Here is a 17,280-nt window from a genome sequence, read left to right as displayed (position 1 = left end):
GAGAGGCGAGAGAGGGGACAAAGAGTGGGAGATAAGTGAATTATATATGTATATAATAAATACATATACATTTGTATATAGAGAAGGCGAGATTGGGAGAGGGAGGAGAGAGGCGAGCGAGAGATGGTAAGAGTGGGAGAGAGGTGAATTGTATGTGTATATAGGTTAAATAATTGTATATTATACATAGATATTTGTAGAAAGCGAGATTGGGAGAGGGAGGAGAGTGGCGAGCGAGAGAGGGTAAGAGAGGGAGAGAGGTGAATTGTATGTGTATATAGGTTAAATAACTGTATATTATACATAGATATTTGTATATTCTTGCGAATTATACATATACGAACATGACTAATTATATAAAGTCGAAGTCAGCCTACGTAATTAATGTATAATGTTAGTCGCGAGGGACAATTATAACAAACTATAACTATGATGAATAATTAAATAATATAATTTATTTTATTGCGTAAATTTTTTTAAAGATACAAACAAATTGTGAGTTCAATTTTCTTTCACATGCTTCATCTATTTTCTGACTTACTGTTTCTATAACATCAATCTTTGTTGGTTATCATACACAAGGTTTGTTAGTCACAACTACAAGTCCTCTTATGTTCGTGCCATTTAAAAAATTGTAAACAATAATAATAAATTTAATATTCGAAAAAAAAAAAGATATTTACGTAAATAAAATTTTTGACAAGACTCCACTCAGGTAAATTCTACCGACAGACAAACATATGTTAAAAAAAACTCAAGTTGGGGCTTTTATAATATTATAATTATAATTATATTACTAAATTAATAGTTTCATTTTGCTTAATCAGTGTCTTTAATTTTATCTAATCACACCTAACCAGCCACCACCTCTGACTTAGCCATACGAAATATATATTATTCTCCCATAAGTATAACTCTGGGAATATTATATTCATTTAAAGGTCAAAATGTCAAAACGCTTTATCAAATATTATTTTTTTTGTTTAAAATAATTAAATTGTTAAGATATTTTTCATATTTTAACTTTACATAATTGTTCAATATTTAAAACTATTTTTAGAATCCGTTTGGCCATGCGATATGATATTATGATATGATAACATAATATGAAATTATGTGATATAAAATTTTAGTGTTGGTATATTTTCTCATAAACATAAGAACCCATAAATTGTAAAACTATTAAAATAGCGCTAATTATTAATTTAATCTTATTAAATAAATAAAAAAATTATAAAATCGCATAATAAATTGTTACATTGCTATTTGTTCTCTAATTAAGTAAATGTTTCATTTAACTTTAATTCAATAAAAAAAAATTGAACATAAATTGTAGTGTGCTAGTCTTTAATACTCAACAATCAATTGGTGTGACATGTGAGTTAAATTGACTATATATTGATGAGAATAATAAGTTTTATGTCGGTGAGAATAATAAATTTTAAAAAGTAATGATCTTGTTATAAATTTTATTTACATATAAAATAAATGGTTAGTAGACAAAAGTGTGAAGTTATTTTAACAAAATATAAACTTGTAGATCAATTTTTTAATTAAAAATATCTCAAATCATGATATAAAATTTTCATATCATGATTTTAATTTGAAGAATATGAAATCATGAGATGGAATCAGCTTAAATCGCATGTCCAACACTGATTTCATATCATAATTTCATATCTTTATATGATATCGCATGGCAAAATACCTGCTTAAAATATTATTTCATTTTTACTTTTTATTTGAATTTTGTGTGTGATGAGTTTAAAAACACTTCAAATGCTTAAAATTATTCTAAAGATTAATTTGCCAATAATTAATAAGGGCAAAAAATGGAAAAGTAATATTTAACTTATGTCATATTTATCTTTCCATAAAATGTGTGAAACACCCCAATAATTCTAACTATTTTGTCAGTGAGACAGTAATAATAAGGCAAAATAAAGGGTATCTGATGCATTTGACTGTAACTTTATTAAAATTATAAAATTAATTATTTGTTAAAATTTCGTTTCAAATCAAATTAGATCAATTTTTTTAAAATGGATAAAGTACGTAAGACACGTTGATCAATATTTTAACGGGTTAAGGCTAACTTTTACATCACCCTGCCAAGCCCTATTTTAATTTTAGTTATATTTTTTTTTATTTTTTGAGAGTTAAATTATAAAAAAATATTAATATTTTAAATCATATTTTTTTCATTAAATTAACATGAGAAAGATTTCAATTTATAGTATTATTTTTCGTATATTTTTTTTAATATAGAAATTTAAACTGTAAAATATTTATAAATAAAAACTAAACGGAGGGGCTGTGTGTCCCCTTGATGCATGTTTAAGTCACTTTATTATTTATTTTTTAATCATATTTTTGCCTTCTTATCTCTTAATACTGTATATTAGTGTTACGTTGCGCATTATTTATTAATTTATTAATATAAAAATACTATTATATTTTATAGCGATTGAAGAAAAACATACACTGTTATGCCAATTGTTTTTTGTTTCATTTGGAAAAAGATTAATTAATCCTCCAACAAATGAGAAAAAATAATCACAAATAAAAAAGTACTTCGATTTTTTTTTCTTTCGAAAAAATTGAAATAGGGAAGAAATTTGACCAAAAAAGTCTCTCAAGCTTTATTATTTTTGAATACTTCAAAAACACAAATATATAATTGCTTTGATTCTTTTAAATTTTTTCTTGGTGAACTTAATTACCTACAAAACTTAACATTGTTAGCTGGACTTTGAATATCTAATTCAAATTATCCAATTAGGCACATCTTATAACATATTCTCTTCTTTATTGTAACAAAATCATTATAATTGATGTCGTTGAATTTATATTTCGATTCCACCATATACTAAAAGAAATATTAGTTTTAAATGTATGGTAGTTATGCTTTAAATTCTAAATTAAAGAGTTATATGAAAGTCAAAATGGAGTTTCTATATTTGATGTCATTTTATCTTATTTTATTTCACCAACAAAAGGGGAAAAAATAGATGGAAAAAGTCACTTATCACCGTTTACCAACTATTGCCATCATTGATTTGTTATTCTATGAAAGTTTAGTGACTTTAATGTTTTCTTTTTACTACTAGAAAAAACAAAATGATAGTTTACTAATTACGAAAATAAGATATTTGCGAATTTAACATTTTAAAAAGATAATATATTGTTACAACTTACAAACAAATAGAGGAGAGAGGGTTGGGTTTTAAAATCAGATATCGAAATGAAAAAAAAATTAAGAGATTTTTTTTACAAAAATCGATGATAATATATATAGTAATAAAAAAAAGTGACAACAATATCATATTGTCTTTTTATCTAACTTAATAATTAATGCTTTTAAGTTTTGAGTAAGTTTTGGATATTTATTTGGCATAACATATATATTGGACCATAAACTTGATTTCAAATTTTAATTTTGACCTATAACATTCATAATACACAAACAAACACTTTAACTATCCAACTTTTAAATAAATAAGCACATGAGTTCTACATGGCATAATACACGTAGGATAGCACGCAGGACAAAAAATGTCATGTAAAATGACATGTAAGACATGTGTGTCTGTTTGTTCAACTTTACACAAGTTTAAGTGTCTACTTATCCACATCCAAAATTGAAGTGTCTAAATATGATTTGAAGCCAAATTAAAGAGCATATTATGACAATTTATTTTTAAGTTAAAAAATAAAATACTATTGAGCACATTTGACAATTTTTTGTTTACATATTGAGCACATTATCTTTTATTATGCTAAATTTTAGACATATCATTTAGTATTGATCTATTTTTAGTTCAATTTTGACCAAATTTATGTATACTTAAAAAATGAAATATCGAATATCCTTTTCATTGATAAATAAAAAAAATGTAAACACAATAATCTATTATTATGTTCGTTACTATGGACAATATGATGTTACACATATTGATTATAAATTATATATTACCCACCATTATTTACCATGTCTACCCCGCTATGGTAATTAAAATGGTATTCTCGAAAAAATATTTTAAAACTTTTATTTAAGCTATGCTTAATCCAAAAACTTATTGACAAAGTCTACTAATTTCAGGTCCCACTTCAAGCCAATCTTCTTGTAATTTTTTTTAAAAAAAATAAAATATTTACACCATTACATGTAATGTATAATAAATTATTTCATATGTTTGTTACGTAACATTATAATTTAATTGGTTTGTTTGAAAGAAGAATAACAATGATATATGTGTTTTAAAAATATATTTTAAAGCCTCCAAATATCATGCATGGCACTACAAAGCGAATTTGATTCCTTCCCATTTTCCCACATCCTGTTTATTTTTTTATACTAATTATTAATTATAAATTAAAATAATACCTTATGTTAGAAAAAAATAAGAAGATACTCTCTCGAACTTTAATACGCTATGATATATTATTATAATAATAATATATTTACAAGAAGGTATGTAGTTGATTTTTATAACATAGGAAAAGCATATAATTTATCAACAACCAAAATGAATATTCTTGTTGTTTTTTTTAGGCAAATTTTAAATATATTTAAAAAATAAATATTTGTTAGTAAAATAATGGTACAATTATGCAACATTGCAAACTTATAATTTTTAATTACTCATCATAGCTATAATTTGTTATAATTATCACTCACGATTAACATTATATATTAATTATGTGGGTTGACTTTGAATTTGTATAATTAGTCATGTTTGTATATGTATAATTCGTCAAAATATACAAATGCATACGTATAATATACAATTATTTAATCTATATACATATACAATTCACCTCTTTCCCACTCTCTCCCTCGCCGCTCTCCTCCATGTCCCTATCTCGCTTGCCCTATATATAAATGTATATGTATAATATACAATTATATATATATACTATTCACCTCTCTCCACTCTCTGTCCTCTCTCGCTCGCCTCTCTCCTCCCTCTTCGGATGTCGCTCGCCTCTCTTCTATCTCTCAATCTCTCTTGTCATATATATAAATATATATGTATACTATATAATTATCTAACCAATATATATGTGTGTGTATATATATATATATATATATATAATTCACATTTCTATCACTCTTTTCCCCCTCTCTCTTCTCTTTCTCCTCTCAGTCCCAATCTCACTCACCTCTCTCCTTCATATAACACGTAGCTACAAAATATAATTATTAAACTATTGCTATGGAGAATAATTAATTATTCTTAAGTGGCTAGAAGGACACCTGTCGCAAATCTAAGCATAGGTAATCATGACGTTATATGACGTGTTAAATATTTTTATTCAAGTGGTTGAGACTTTGTTGCAACAACTTCCATGGGTCCCACAGGTAACTCATTTATTTATTTTTTAAAAAAAAATAAGAAATAAAATTTAAAAAACACATCAAGAAGGAATCTCACCAAATTTTTTCTTAGTTGGTGGGTCCAATCTGTTCATGCAAGGCTTATTGGTGAACCAAATTTCCTCACACATTATATATCTATTACTTTTCATTACTTTCTAAATCACAAACTAAAAGAAGAAGAGGGGAAAAAAAATATAATTAAAGAAAATAACATGGCTGAAAATGTTGCATCACAGGAAAATCAAGTCTCTAAACACCAAGAGGTTGGCCACAAGAGTCTTTTGCAAAGCGATGCTCTTTATCAGGTATAACAAATTTCGAGATTGATTCAGGATTTTATTTATTACGGTCACATAAATTATTTATGATTTAACATGTTACAGTACATATTAGAGACTAGCGTATACCCAAGAGAGCCAGAACCCATGAAAGAGCTTAGAGAATTGACTGCTAAGCATCCATGGTGAGTTAGTTACCTCTAATTAAAAAGGTTAATTAATTGTTAATGAAGAAGATTAGTGAATTATGGATATTTTTGGAAACAGGAATCTTATGACAACATCTGCTGATGAAGGACAATTTTTGAATATGTTATTGAAATTGATCAATGCTAAAAACACCATGGAGATTGGTGTTTACACTGGCTATTCTCTTCTTGCTACTGCTCTTGCTCTTCCACGTGATGGAAAGGTACCTTGCCTATACTCACGGAGTTTAAGAAAATAAATAAGAGTTTTGAATCTTTGTGATTCTGAATTAAAGCAATGTCAAATATATAAAATTTTATCTAAAATGTTGTGGCATTAAACATGTCACATAAATTAATGAAACATTTGTGTTTGTTTTTGCAGATATTGGCAATGGATATAAACAAGGAAAATTACGAAGAAATTGGTTTACCCATAATCCAAAAAGCTGGTGTAGCTCACAAGATTGATTTTCGAGAGGGCCCTGCTTTACCTGTTCTTGATCTATTAGTTGAAGACGTACGTTATCAGATTACCTAAATGATAATAAAATAAAATTAATATAACTTTAAACTAAAGTAACTTCTTTTTTTTATAATTATTTTGCAGAAAAATAATCACGGTACGTATGATTTCATTTTCGTGGATGCTGACAAGGACAACTACATCAACTACCACAAAAGGATAATAGAATTAGTGAAAGTTGGTGGTGTGATCGGATACGACAACACCCTATGGAATGGTTCAGTGGTCGCTCCACCTGATGCTCCGTTGAGGAAATACGTTAGGTATTATAGAGACTTCGTATTGGAACTTAACAAAGCTTTAGCGGCTGATCCAAGGATTGAGATTTGTATGCTTCCGGTTGGTGATGGAATTACCCTGTGCCGCCGTATCACCTGATTATTCTATTTCGTTTGTTTTGTGAATTATAATGTCATCAATATCTCTATTACTAAAAAAATTGTATTTCGAATATTGCATTTCTGAAATTATAAGAAATATTAAGATTTTATTTTATATCTCACTTGAGTAAACATTTTCTTTATCAAATGATATTTATTGTATTTATCTTGTATAAATATAGTTTTCCTTTAATCACTCGATATAAATTAAAAGTCCTTAATCTGATCAATTAAAATTTGTATCGCGTAAGGTTTGAATCATCAAACCTTCACTTATTAATATGAGACTAATATTATTCCCTTCAAAATTATTTTGTTGCGCGATATTGCCCTTCAAATGTATAAGTTTAATTTTTGTTTTAATAAATGAAACTTAAGTCTAATGAGACATAAGTTCTTGGAAAAATTACGTAATAAAGTAAATTTGTATTATTTAGTCACCCATCATAGCTAGAGTTTGCTATAATTATCACTCGCGACTAATATTATACGTTTAATTACGTGGGCTGACTTCAAAATTGTATAATTAGTCATGTTTATGTATGTATAATTCATCAGAACATACAAATACACATGTATAATATATAATTATTTAACCTATATTCATATTCAATTCACCTTTCTCCACTATCTGCCATTTGTCGCTCGCCTCTATCCTCCATCTCCCTATCTCGCTTGCCCTATATACAAATGTATATGTATAATATATAATTTTATATATATATATATATATATATATATATATATATATACACACACACACACACACACACACACACATTTCACCTCTCTCCCACTATCTGCCCTATCTCGCTCACCTATATCCTCCCTCTCTCGATCTCGCTCACCTCTCTCCTCCCTCTCCCAATCTCTCTTGCCATATATACAAATATATATGTATAATATACAATTATCTAACCAATATACATATACGATTCACCTTTCTCCCATTCTTTTCCCCTCTCTCTCTCTCCCATTCTAGCTCGCCTCTCTCCTCCATATCACATGTAGCTACAAATTTAATTATCATACTATAGTTATGAAGAGTAATTAATTATTTTTAAGTGGCTATATATGAAAGTTTCCCTAAGTTCTTTCATGGCGGAGAGCGTCTGAATTAACCTTTTCCGCAGGTAAAAGCAGAGCCCAGATCCCAAGGCCCAAATAGACGCAAATGGAAATGCTTTAACTGGGCCCAATTAATCTGTTGCTTAGGCCCAATTTTAGCTAGTGATAAATAGGCCTTCGATACAAAATAGAAATAATTTATAAATGATTCTATTCTCCAGGATGCCACATAGGTTGCATATGTATATTTATTTAATATTAGATAAGTTTAAGCAAGTGCGGATCTAGGATTCGGAGGCTAGGGCTGTCATGTCATCTAAATGATAAACCAATCGGTTCTTCATTTTAGGTTATGGTTCGGATTATTTAGTTTTTTTCAATAGTTATAAATATATTGATCAAATACATCTTTAGTAATGCTATTTTTCTTTTAAATATTCTAATATTAGACATATACCTATATAGTGGTTTTTTTAATTTCCTTTAGGAATAAGAGACCTTATCCTCTATAACTTTGAGAAAATAAGAGATTTTTCACCTTAAAATTCAAATTTGTATACATCATCTAATATAATATAATTGAGAAAAAAAATAAAAATTATATTCAATCGAATTATCTCCACTTAGTGTGACGTTAAAGATTGAAAGAACCTTTGAATTCAAAAGCTTTAACATGATTATATCCAACATTTTAAAAGCTTTTTTCAAAAAAAAAAAAACAAACTGTTTAAATATATTTTTATTAATGTCCTCTGACATTCAAAATTTAATATTAATCTATAATTAATATAGAATACAACGCAACACTCGTATTAATTAAAGATAAGTAAATAAGAACTGAAAGCAAAGACAAAAAAAAAAAAGGAAAAAAAAGGAAAAGCTGAAAGCCCCTCTTGCAAACAAAGGGATAAAAAGTATTTATTGCTGTGACGGATATTTGAACCCTCAACGTTTTGTTGGATGGATGCACCCTTTGCCAATTGCGCTATTGAACACGTAATGCACTAAGTGGCAGATGTATTATTTATACAAATTGTTTTACTTATACACACATATATATACAAAGTTTTATTCAAGGTTGGTGGGTGCCGTGGAACCCCAATCCTTAATGCTAGATTCGCTCCTGATTTTAAATATCTAGCTGTGCAACACCAAAATTAAAGAACATAGAAACAAGCTGAAGTTAAGTTGAAATGCATATTTATATATTTTTCTTGTATTGCAATTTGTGTTTCATTGATCTAAAATTATACTTTTTAACAAAATAAAAATCTTGTGAGAAAAATTGTTAAATCATAATTTAAAATTTGATATTTTAGATAACAGTCTATTATTTTGTTGGTTTCAAAGAGTATTTGCACAACATTTTAGAATAGGGAAAAGAAAAATCTAAATAGTAAACTAAAATGACATTTGACAAAGTCAGCCTGATTTAATTGACTCGATCAACGGTTGAATCAATATCTATTTCCACCAATCAAAACACAATGTAAGTAAAATAAAAGGAAAATACATCCTATTACCCCTTTGGTCTACGTGGCACTAGCTTGAAAAAAAAGTCAATTAGCGTTGGACTTACAGGATAGTGTCACGTAGGCAGAAAAGGGGTAGAAAATTATTAATAAAATAAGTTTAGGAAGTAATAGAACCTTAGTATAGTATAAGTCTGTCTCTGAGATTTCGGATATAAGTTGAAAAAATACTTGTGCATTATCCCTAAAATAAAACTAAAAGCCGTGTATGAATTGAAAAATCTCAAATATATGAATATTGTTCAGCATTAGCTATCTTGTAGAAAGAAAAAGAATATATACCCAATTACATTCATGATCATCGCATAAAAATTAAAATGATTCAATTGATCGAATAGGTGATTTTGTATATGATATTTTTTAAATTTAAAATTCTCTACGTGCTTTCTCAATCGAGCTCATATATATAGCAATTACCTCCTATATATTATCCGTAAATATTATATTAAAGCAAAATTTATCTTACGCGTATTAAAAATTAGAAATTATTGATCCATTATATTGTTGAATGCCTTGAATCGGACCCGTTACAACAGAAAGGACGGGGGTCTCGCTGTATTCTGTTTTTGCCTCTCCATAATAAAACTGCTCCATCTCTTTCCCGTGGACGTAGCCAATTTATTGGTGAACCACGTAAATCTGTTGTCTTGTTTTTCACATTTATATTTTCTCGTATTATCTCGAATTTCGCACGACAAATATTATATAAGAAAATAAAGAAGAAAAACTTACATTCGCTACCTATCAAAATCATCTAGACAAATCAACAAAAACAAGAACCGAAGTCACACGTCACTTCTTTTTCAACTTAAAAACAAGTCTCTCAATTTTGACAAGACATTAATGAATATTTAATCTTAGTGCAATTGGGTTTAAAAAGCTATAAAATCAATTTTTAGCATTTCCTCTAATATAATGAAAATATACTATCGACACTTAAAAACTTCACGTAGAGCGATCGTCAAATTCAATTAACATAAATAAAATAATAATTAATACAACTACATATTACAATATTCGCCTAAAACATATTAAGTGCGTCTGATTCATTCTTAAAAAATGTATTCAAAAATATAAATTAAAATTTATTTTTCACTTTTATCCTTTTAAATTATTTTAAAAAAATATATAAAGTAATTAAGAACCTCGTTAATAATAATAATAATAAAAGTCTGAACCATTCTCATGAACTCTAAAACAAATTACTTATAATATCACATTTAATTATTTTTCAAAGCCAGCCCTATCCACTCTTCAAAACGGAATAGAAAATGTAATTATTTAGACTAAATATAACACATATTTTTTCCATATGAATATTAGTAATTTAGTTCTCACTTTAATATATACTCCAATTACATCCATTTATGCGAAGAGATTTAAAAAATATAATAATCAATATAAATCGTAAAACCTCAATATTATTTCTAACAAGGATGATAAATTATAATTTGAAGAAGATAGACATATACAAATATAATCTACTTAGCTATCAATTTGACGATTTAAAAAATATACAAAAACTCTTTTAAAAAATATATAAATTGAAAGTGTCAAAAAGTAAAAAATAACAAATGGTAATTTGTGTAAAAATTAACAAATACTGAATTAATAAATATCTGTCGATATAAATAGATGTCAGTATTAGAGGCACCCTAAGTTAGACGCCACAAAGAAAAGGGGACAATATTTAATACACCAATTAATTAGTTTAGAAAATATCCTCCAAAAGTAGTTGAATTAGCACTAAATCACATGTGGTATCTCGTAAGGAAGGTTAAAGATTGAATTATTATTTTTTTTATATCAAACATGAGACTGTTACATTAAATTTATTTGGTAGAGTTGTTAGTTTGTTTTGTTTTTTTTAAGAGTGAATTCATTTGGTATTCAATCAGTAGCAACTACTGATTTTTCCGAATTTTTATTTAAAGGGGTTAAAATAGAGATAAAATCACCTTTTAGAAGATAGTGAATTAGAATCTATTAGGATTGACTTAAAACTCGATTAAATTTATTTTTAAGTCAATTTTTAATTTATGAAAGTATTTGGTGAATATAAAAAGTAATTTAAAATAAGTTACGAAGTGTTTGATAAATTAAAAAATAACTTGAAATAAATTAGAAATTAAAAGTAGGTTCTTGCCTACTTTTTATTTTTTGACCTAAAAGTCATTTCAGTTTGATTTTTTATTTTTGACTCAAAAACTATTTTTTTTATAAGCCAAAAAAATTGTTTTTTCAAATCAAAAATTAAAAAAATTAAATTGAAATGACTTTTAAGTCACAAATAAAAAGTATGCTAAATCTACTTTTGATTTTTGACTTATTTTAAGTCATTTTTATGTTGTCAAACATCTCAACGTATTTAAAGTCATTTTTAATTTATTTTAAATTAATTTCATATTTGTCAAACACTTGTAGAAAATCAAAAACTGACTTAAAAGTATATTTGACCAACTTTTAAGCCAATTTAAACATTGTCTTAGTATCTGTAAGATAAAAAAGTGATAATTTTAAACTAAAATATAAAATTATTATTGTATTTCATCCTTATAACTCACATTCTACTCATTTTAGAGTAATGAAAAGAGATTAATAACATCTTCAATAAAGAGAATATATTTGGAATCAGGATAACAGAACTTGATATTTGACTTATGTATATAATAACTGAATGATTAAAGTTACTGTATTTTACTATTATTGGTTACCATAATTTTAAAGTTATTTCATTACTAAAAGGTGAAATTGTTAATTAGAAGTCTCCATGTTAAATTTACGAGATTGGAGAATGGTAAATTCAACGATAATCAAATCGGAAATAAGTAAAAATGCTTTTCCTATTTAAAATTGTTGAAGGAATGAGTTTTCTTATTTAGTCTAAAGTTAGGGCAGTTGTGCTCTGTTTCAGAAAAATGACCATAACCGACGGAGACGAGCCTTTGACGCCGGCCGGCAGATTATTCGTCCAGCCGGGGATGGAGCAAATCATCAATTGTGCCGTTTCCGTCGACGATCCAATCGACGTCGACGCCGTCAAATTGGAAATAAGCAATTCCATATTGGTTAAACATCCCAGATTCTCCAGTATCATGCTGAAAGACACGTGTGGCCGTGAACGATGGCGTAAAACTGAAGTCAACGTGGATGATCACTTCATTATTCGCCATGAACCACTCACTGATGATCCTTCAATTGCCGATGAAGATGCTGTTAACGATTACTTAGCGGATCTCTGTGTTTCAACTCCGCTTAGCTTAACGAAGCCTCTTTGGGAATTTCATCTTCTCTTAGCCCATAATTGGGCCGTTTTGAGACTTCATCATGCTCTTGGTGATGGAATTTCTCTTATGTCCATGTTCATGTCTTGTTGCCGGCGAGCCGACGATCCTAATCAGCGCCCCACAACTCATGGTACATCTGTTTTGTGTGACTATCGAAAATTTAACTATTAAAACAGTAGATTGCTCGATTTCATACATATATCTGTTCTAATATCATATTGTATTGTGTGTTCAATCATCTCATCTAAAACTGAGTTATCGCAGGTAACGATTGTTTTATTTACTTGATTATACTTTCGACAGGTATAGGGACATCGAGTTCATCAAACAATTTGAATGTATGGAGTTTGTTGAAGAAATTGGTGATGGTTATATGGTATACGTTAGTGTATGTTACAGAGTTTGGTTTGAGGAGTTTGTGGTTGAAGGATAAGAAGACAGCCATAAGCGGCGGAGCTGGAGTCGAGCTATGGCCGCGGAAATTGGCGACAGCCAAGTTTAAGATTGACGATATGAAGACGGTAAAAAAAGCCATCGATAATGCGGTAAGTTAATTTCTCCTACAACTCTAATTAATCGCATGCCGTTGGATTAATTTTAAATTGATTTAGAGTTTATTTAATAGTTCAGTATATTTTTATTATTATTATATTATATAGTTTTTATTTTATTTGATTATTGATGATATAACGGACGACTTTTCAATATATTTAAAAGTCATTTACATCACAAATTTAAAGGTAAATTTTTTAATATTAGTAGGTAAGAGATGCTTAATTATTTTATATTTATAATTAAAATAATATAATATAGTTATTATTCTGTTTCGGTTATTTACTTTTTAAGAATGGTTAAATATTATAACAAACAAATATGAGCTTTTGAATCAAATATTGGTTTGTTGTTTTTTTTTTTTTTCTATAAGAAGAATCAGTTAGGGAGCTAATGACTCAATGAGAAGTAATCTTTCCCCTTATCTTAATTCTCATATTTGCTTTTATTACATGTCTTTTCCAAAAAAATAATTAATAATTGAATTGAATTAAATTAATTTTATTAGTTTTAAAATTTTAATTTAATAATATATTTCTTTCGTTATATATTTCTAAGAAAAAAAGTAATTAATTCAATTCATAGACAAAAATAATTCAATTTATTTTAAAATTCTAAAATAATATATTGTATAAAATAATTATTATTATGACAGTTAAAAATGAAACAAATGATAAGTAACTATTATAGCATCACAAGTTCTAGATATCATTCTCAGCTAGAACTAGTGGTGATATAAAAAGGCAGAATTTGTGGCCGTGGGGCGTGGTGATATAATTGGAAAAATTTATTTTGTGGAATTTTTAATTATTTTTTTAAAAAATCGTATTTCAATCATTTTAATTGTAACTTTAAATTAATTTTAAAAAATATTTATTATCTCTCACCATCTAACAACAAATACGGGTAACATTAGCTACCAATCAACATTGATTATGATGTACTTAATGAAAGTGTTTCACCCTTAATCATAAGCTTTAGATATGAGAAAATCTGATTGCAAGCGCTTTTCACGAATGAATTTTGGAGTGTACAGTTTGAATTTACTCGAAGCTTTAATATGAATTTCGAATATTGAATGAGGAAAAAAAAAATGTCTATCGAAATTAGAAAATAGAAGAAAACTGAAAAAGAGCTACTGTACTGTTCTAGAGTATTTTCTTAGATCAAGTGGACCTGTATAATTATATCTAGGCATAGATCGAGTAATGAAGTGCTATAAATTGGTGCACTTAAAGGTAGTAAGTTAGAAAGGGTTGTTATATTTAAACGTAAAATGTATTGATGTCAAGGTAGTTTGAGGGGTTGACATTTAGTATTTTTTTTTAAATTTTATTTTAATACTAGTGTTTGATAATGAATGATAAATTTTTTTCATGACAAAATGAATTTTTAGAAAAATATTATTTTAAAAAATAAATAAATTTTTCATATATTTTTTTTCAATATTTGATAAAAAAATATTATTCGAAGAAAATTTATATGTCACCTAGTAAAATATTATGAAAGCAGTATGAGATAGTTGAGGATTGGGAGTTAGGGAGGGAGAGTATACGTGGGTGGGGAGTAAAACAATTTTGGAATGAAAAAGTAAATATAGAAAGTGTTCTTTTTTTTAAAAAAAAAAAACAAATTGATTTTATACGTTCAGAAATATAAAAAAATGACAAAAATATTTTACAAAATATAATTTCCAACACACAACTTGTCAAGTTGTGATCCACGGCTGTGAAAGTTTGAGGAAAAGTCATATGCAGAGAACCACAAAAGAGCAAATGACGTGGCACTATTCTCTCTTTTTTTTCTTTTTTATTTATTTATCGTTATTATTATTATTATAAATTATTATGGATATTATTGGATTGGTGAAACTCTCAACCACACTTTATTTTATATATATATATTAAAAGAAAAAAAAAATTACAATAGAACTTGCCAGTCTTGTGGTAGAAAATATTCTTCTATTTTATTTTACTTTGACTCTTAATAATTCATAACCATTCGTGAATCTCACCTTTTGTTTTACAGGAAATAGTTATAACCTTGACGAAAGTGATTATATACTAATAAATATGCAACTGCTTAATTGATTTCTTAATTTTGTTATTTGTAGACCATCAACGATGTCCTCTTTGGAGTTATATCATTTGGGCTCTCTAGGTACCTGGATCTGCGTTCACCCAAAGGTATATAAAAAAAAGACACTTGTATAAAATAAATATAATAGTTATCTTTGATTTATTTGTATTTTATAATAAATTATTTGTCAGTCCCTTTCTTCTTTATATTCTCGCTCGTCACTCTCTCTCTCGCTCGCTTATTCCTGTCGCTCGTCTCTCTCGCTTTATACAATAGAATTGTATAAATTGTGTTTTTAATTATATAAAGCAAGAGAAAATTGTACAAACGTATGCAAAGACATATATCTTCGTCCTATACATTTATTATTACACAAAATAAATATTTCCCTGCCCAAGTCTCTTTTGCCTTTCTCGTTTTATACAAATTCGAATTGTATATAATTTCCGCGTTTCTCGTTTTATACAATTCGATTCAATTGTATATTTCCTGCACAAGTTTCTTTTTGTCTTTCTCTCTTTCTCGTTTTATACAAATTTAAATTGTATATAATTTCTTTCTTTCTTGTTTTATATAATTCGTTTTATACAATTCGCTTCAATTGTATATGTATAGCGAATTATACATATATAAGTTTGTTATGAAGCACAATTATGCAAACTTTGTTATAGTATACAAATATAAATTTTATGTTTGATATATGTGAAAGTTATAAGAAACAACTTTTCAGATGATCAATCAACTGACTGTTCTTATCTCAATTCATTTGCAGCTACGAAAGAAGGGCTTCAGATGACTGGAGTTGCCATGATTAATTTAAGAAAACAATCTGGATTACAGGTGAAAATTTAATTTTCCTAAATATAAATTTGTCAGACAGTAATAATATCAAAATTTATTTTTATTAGGAGTATTATTTTTGCAGGACTTTTCAGAGTTGATGAAGAGCAAATCTGGAGCACGGTGGGGTAACAAATTTGGGATGTTACTATTACCAGTTTATTATCACAAAGGAGGAAGTGATCCATTGCAGTTTGTAAAGAGAGCTAAAGCAATGATAGACAAGAAAAAGTTATCATTAGAGGGTCCTTGCTCCTATAAAATTGGAGACTTAATCATGTCCATTTTTGGTGCTAAGGTACACTACTATTTTGAGGTCAAGTTAATAAACGAGTCATGAACCAATTATCCAAAATCAGACTAAGTAAAGTATATTTTTGTACTGTTGTTTGTTTGTGGTGTGTAGCTAGCTACCTTGCTCAACTACAGAATTATTAGCAATACAACTTTCACAATTTCAAATGTGATCGGCCCTGCAGAGGATATCACCTTTGGAGGGAACCGCATATCATCTGTTAGAGTCACTTCTACTGCCCTCTCTCATGTAAGTTTTCTTAACGTATTCGACTAGTCTACATCAACTTTACTAGTTATGCCAGAGCCAAGTTTCTAATTGTGCCTATACATGTTATATTAATAATGCAGGCGATCACAATGCACATGGTGAGCTATGCAGGAAGAGCTGGCATGCAAATATTGGTGGCTAAAGATATCATCCCTGATCCCAAAGTTCTAGCCAAGTGTTTTCAGGATGCCTTACTGGAAATGAAAGAAGCAGCACAAGCTGTTTCCAAAAATTAAAGGATTTAACTTATACACATCGAGAGCGTAAAGAACTTTTTTTTTCCTTACACAAGCATTGTAATTTATTGTGCTACAATATATTGTTGGCCTTATTCCTCTTATAATGGGAATTAAGGTATATATAGTTCTCTTTTTAGGTAAATTACTCATAAAAATCATTCAAGTGGGACAAAGGAAGGGGATATGTAATTTATTGGTACAATTACTTGTAAAAGAGTTGAGACAGACATTCTCTTTGTTGTTATTATTGGACTGTTGATTACTCCTAATGAATTGGCACATTCATTGAGGCCTCTTTATGTGTAGATTTTTCTTCCTTTTAATTCTTGTTCTGCCCTTCTTGCTTCTACAAAGTGATTGATT

General features: G+C 27.9%; 2 protein-coding genes across 2 annotated transcripts; both read left to right on the top strand.

The window, feature by feature from the left end:
- Window positions 1-5,436: 5,436 nt before the first annotated feature.
- Window positions 5,437-6,870, top strand: LOC101260278 (caffeoyl-CoA O-methyltransferase 6). Its single transcript, XM_004230718.5, has 5 exons — window positions 5,437-5,688; window positions 5,767-5,846; window positions 5,929-6,073; window positions 6,235-6,369; window positions 6,460-6,870. The coding sequence occupies exons 1-5, from the start codon at window positions 5,596-5,598 to the stop codon at window positions 6,751-6,753; spliced, it is 747 nt and encodes a 248-aa protein (XP_004230766.1). The 5' UTR covers window positions 5,437-5,595; the 3' UTR covers window positions 6,754-6,870.
- A 5,058-nt stretch (window positions 6,871-11,928) lies between these two features.
- Window positions 11,929-17,222, top strand: LOC101259986 (wax ester synthase/diacylglycerol acyltransferase 11). Its single transcript, XM_004230717.3, has 7 exons — window positions 11,929-12,772; window positions 12,946-13,187; window positions 15,308-15,380; window positions 16,046-16,113; window positions 16,199-16,411; window positions 16,520-16,657; window positions 16,759-17,222. Exons 1-7 carry the CDS (start codon window positions 12,274-12,276, stop codon window positions 16,912-16,914), a joined length of 1,389 nt encoding a protein of 462 aa, XP_004230765.1. The 5' UTR covers window positions 11,929-12,273; the 3' UTR covers window positions 16,915-17,222.
- Window positions 17,223-17,280: the final 58 nt, after the last annotated feature.

This window comes from Solanum lycopersicum, chromosome 1 (assembly GCF_036512215.1).
Source record: "Solanum lycopersicum chromosome 1, SLM_r2.1".
Classification (NCBI taxonomy): Eukaryota; Viridiplantae; Streptophyta; class Magnoliopsida; order Solanales; family Solanaceae; genus Solanum; species Solanum lycopersicum.
This window is presented reverse-complemented; position numbering and strand designations above follow the sequence as displayed.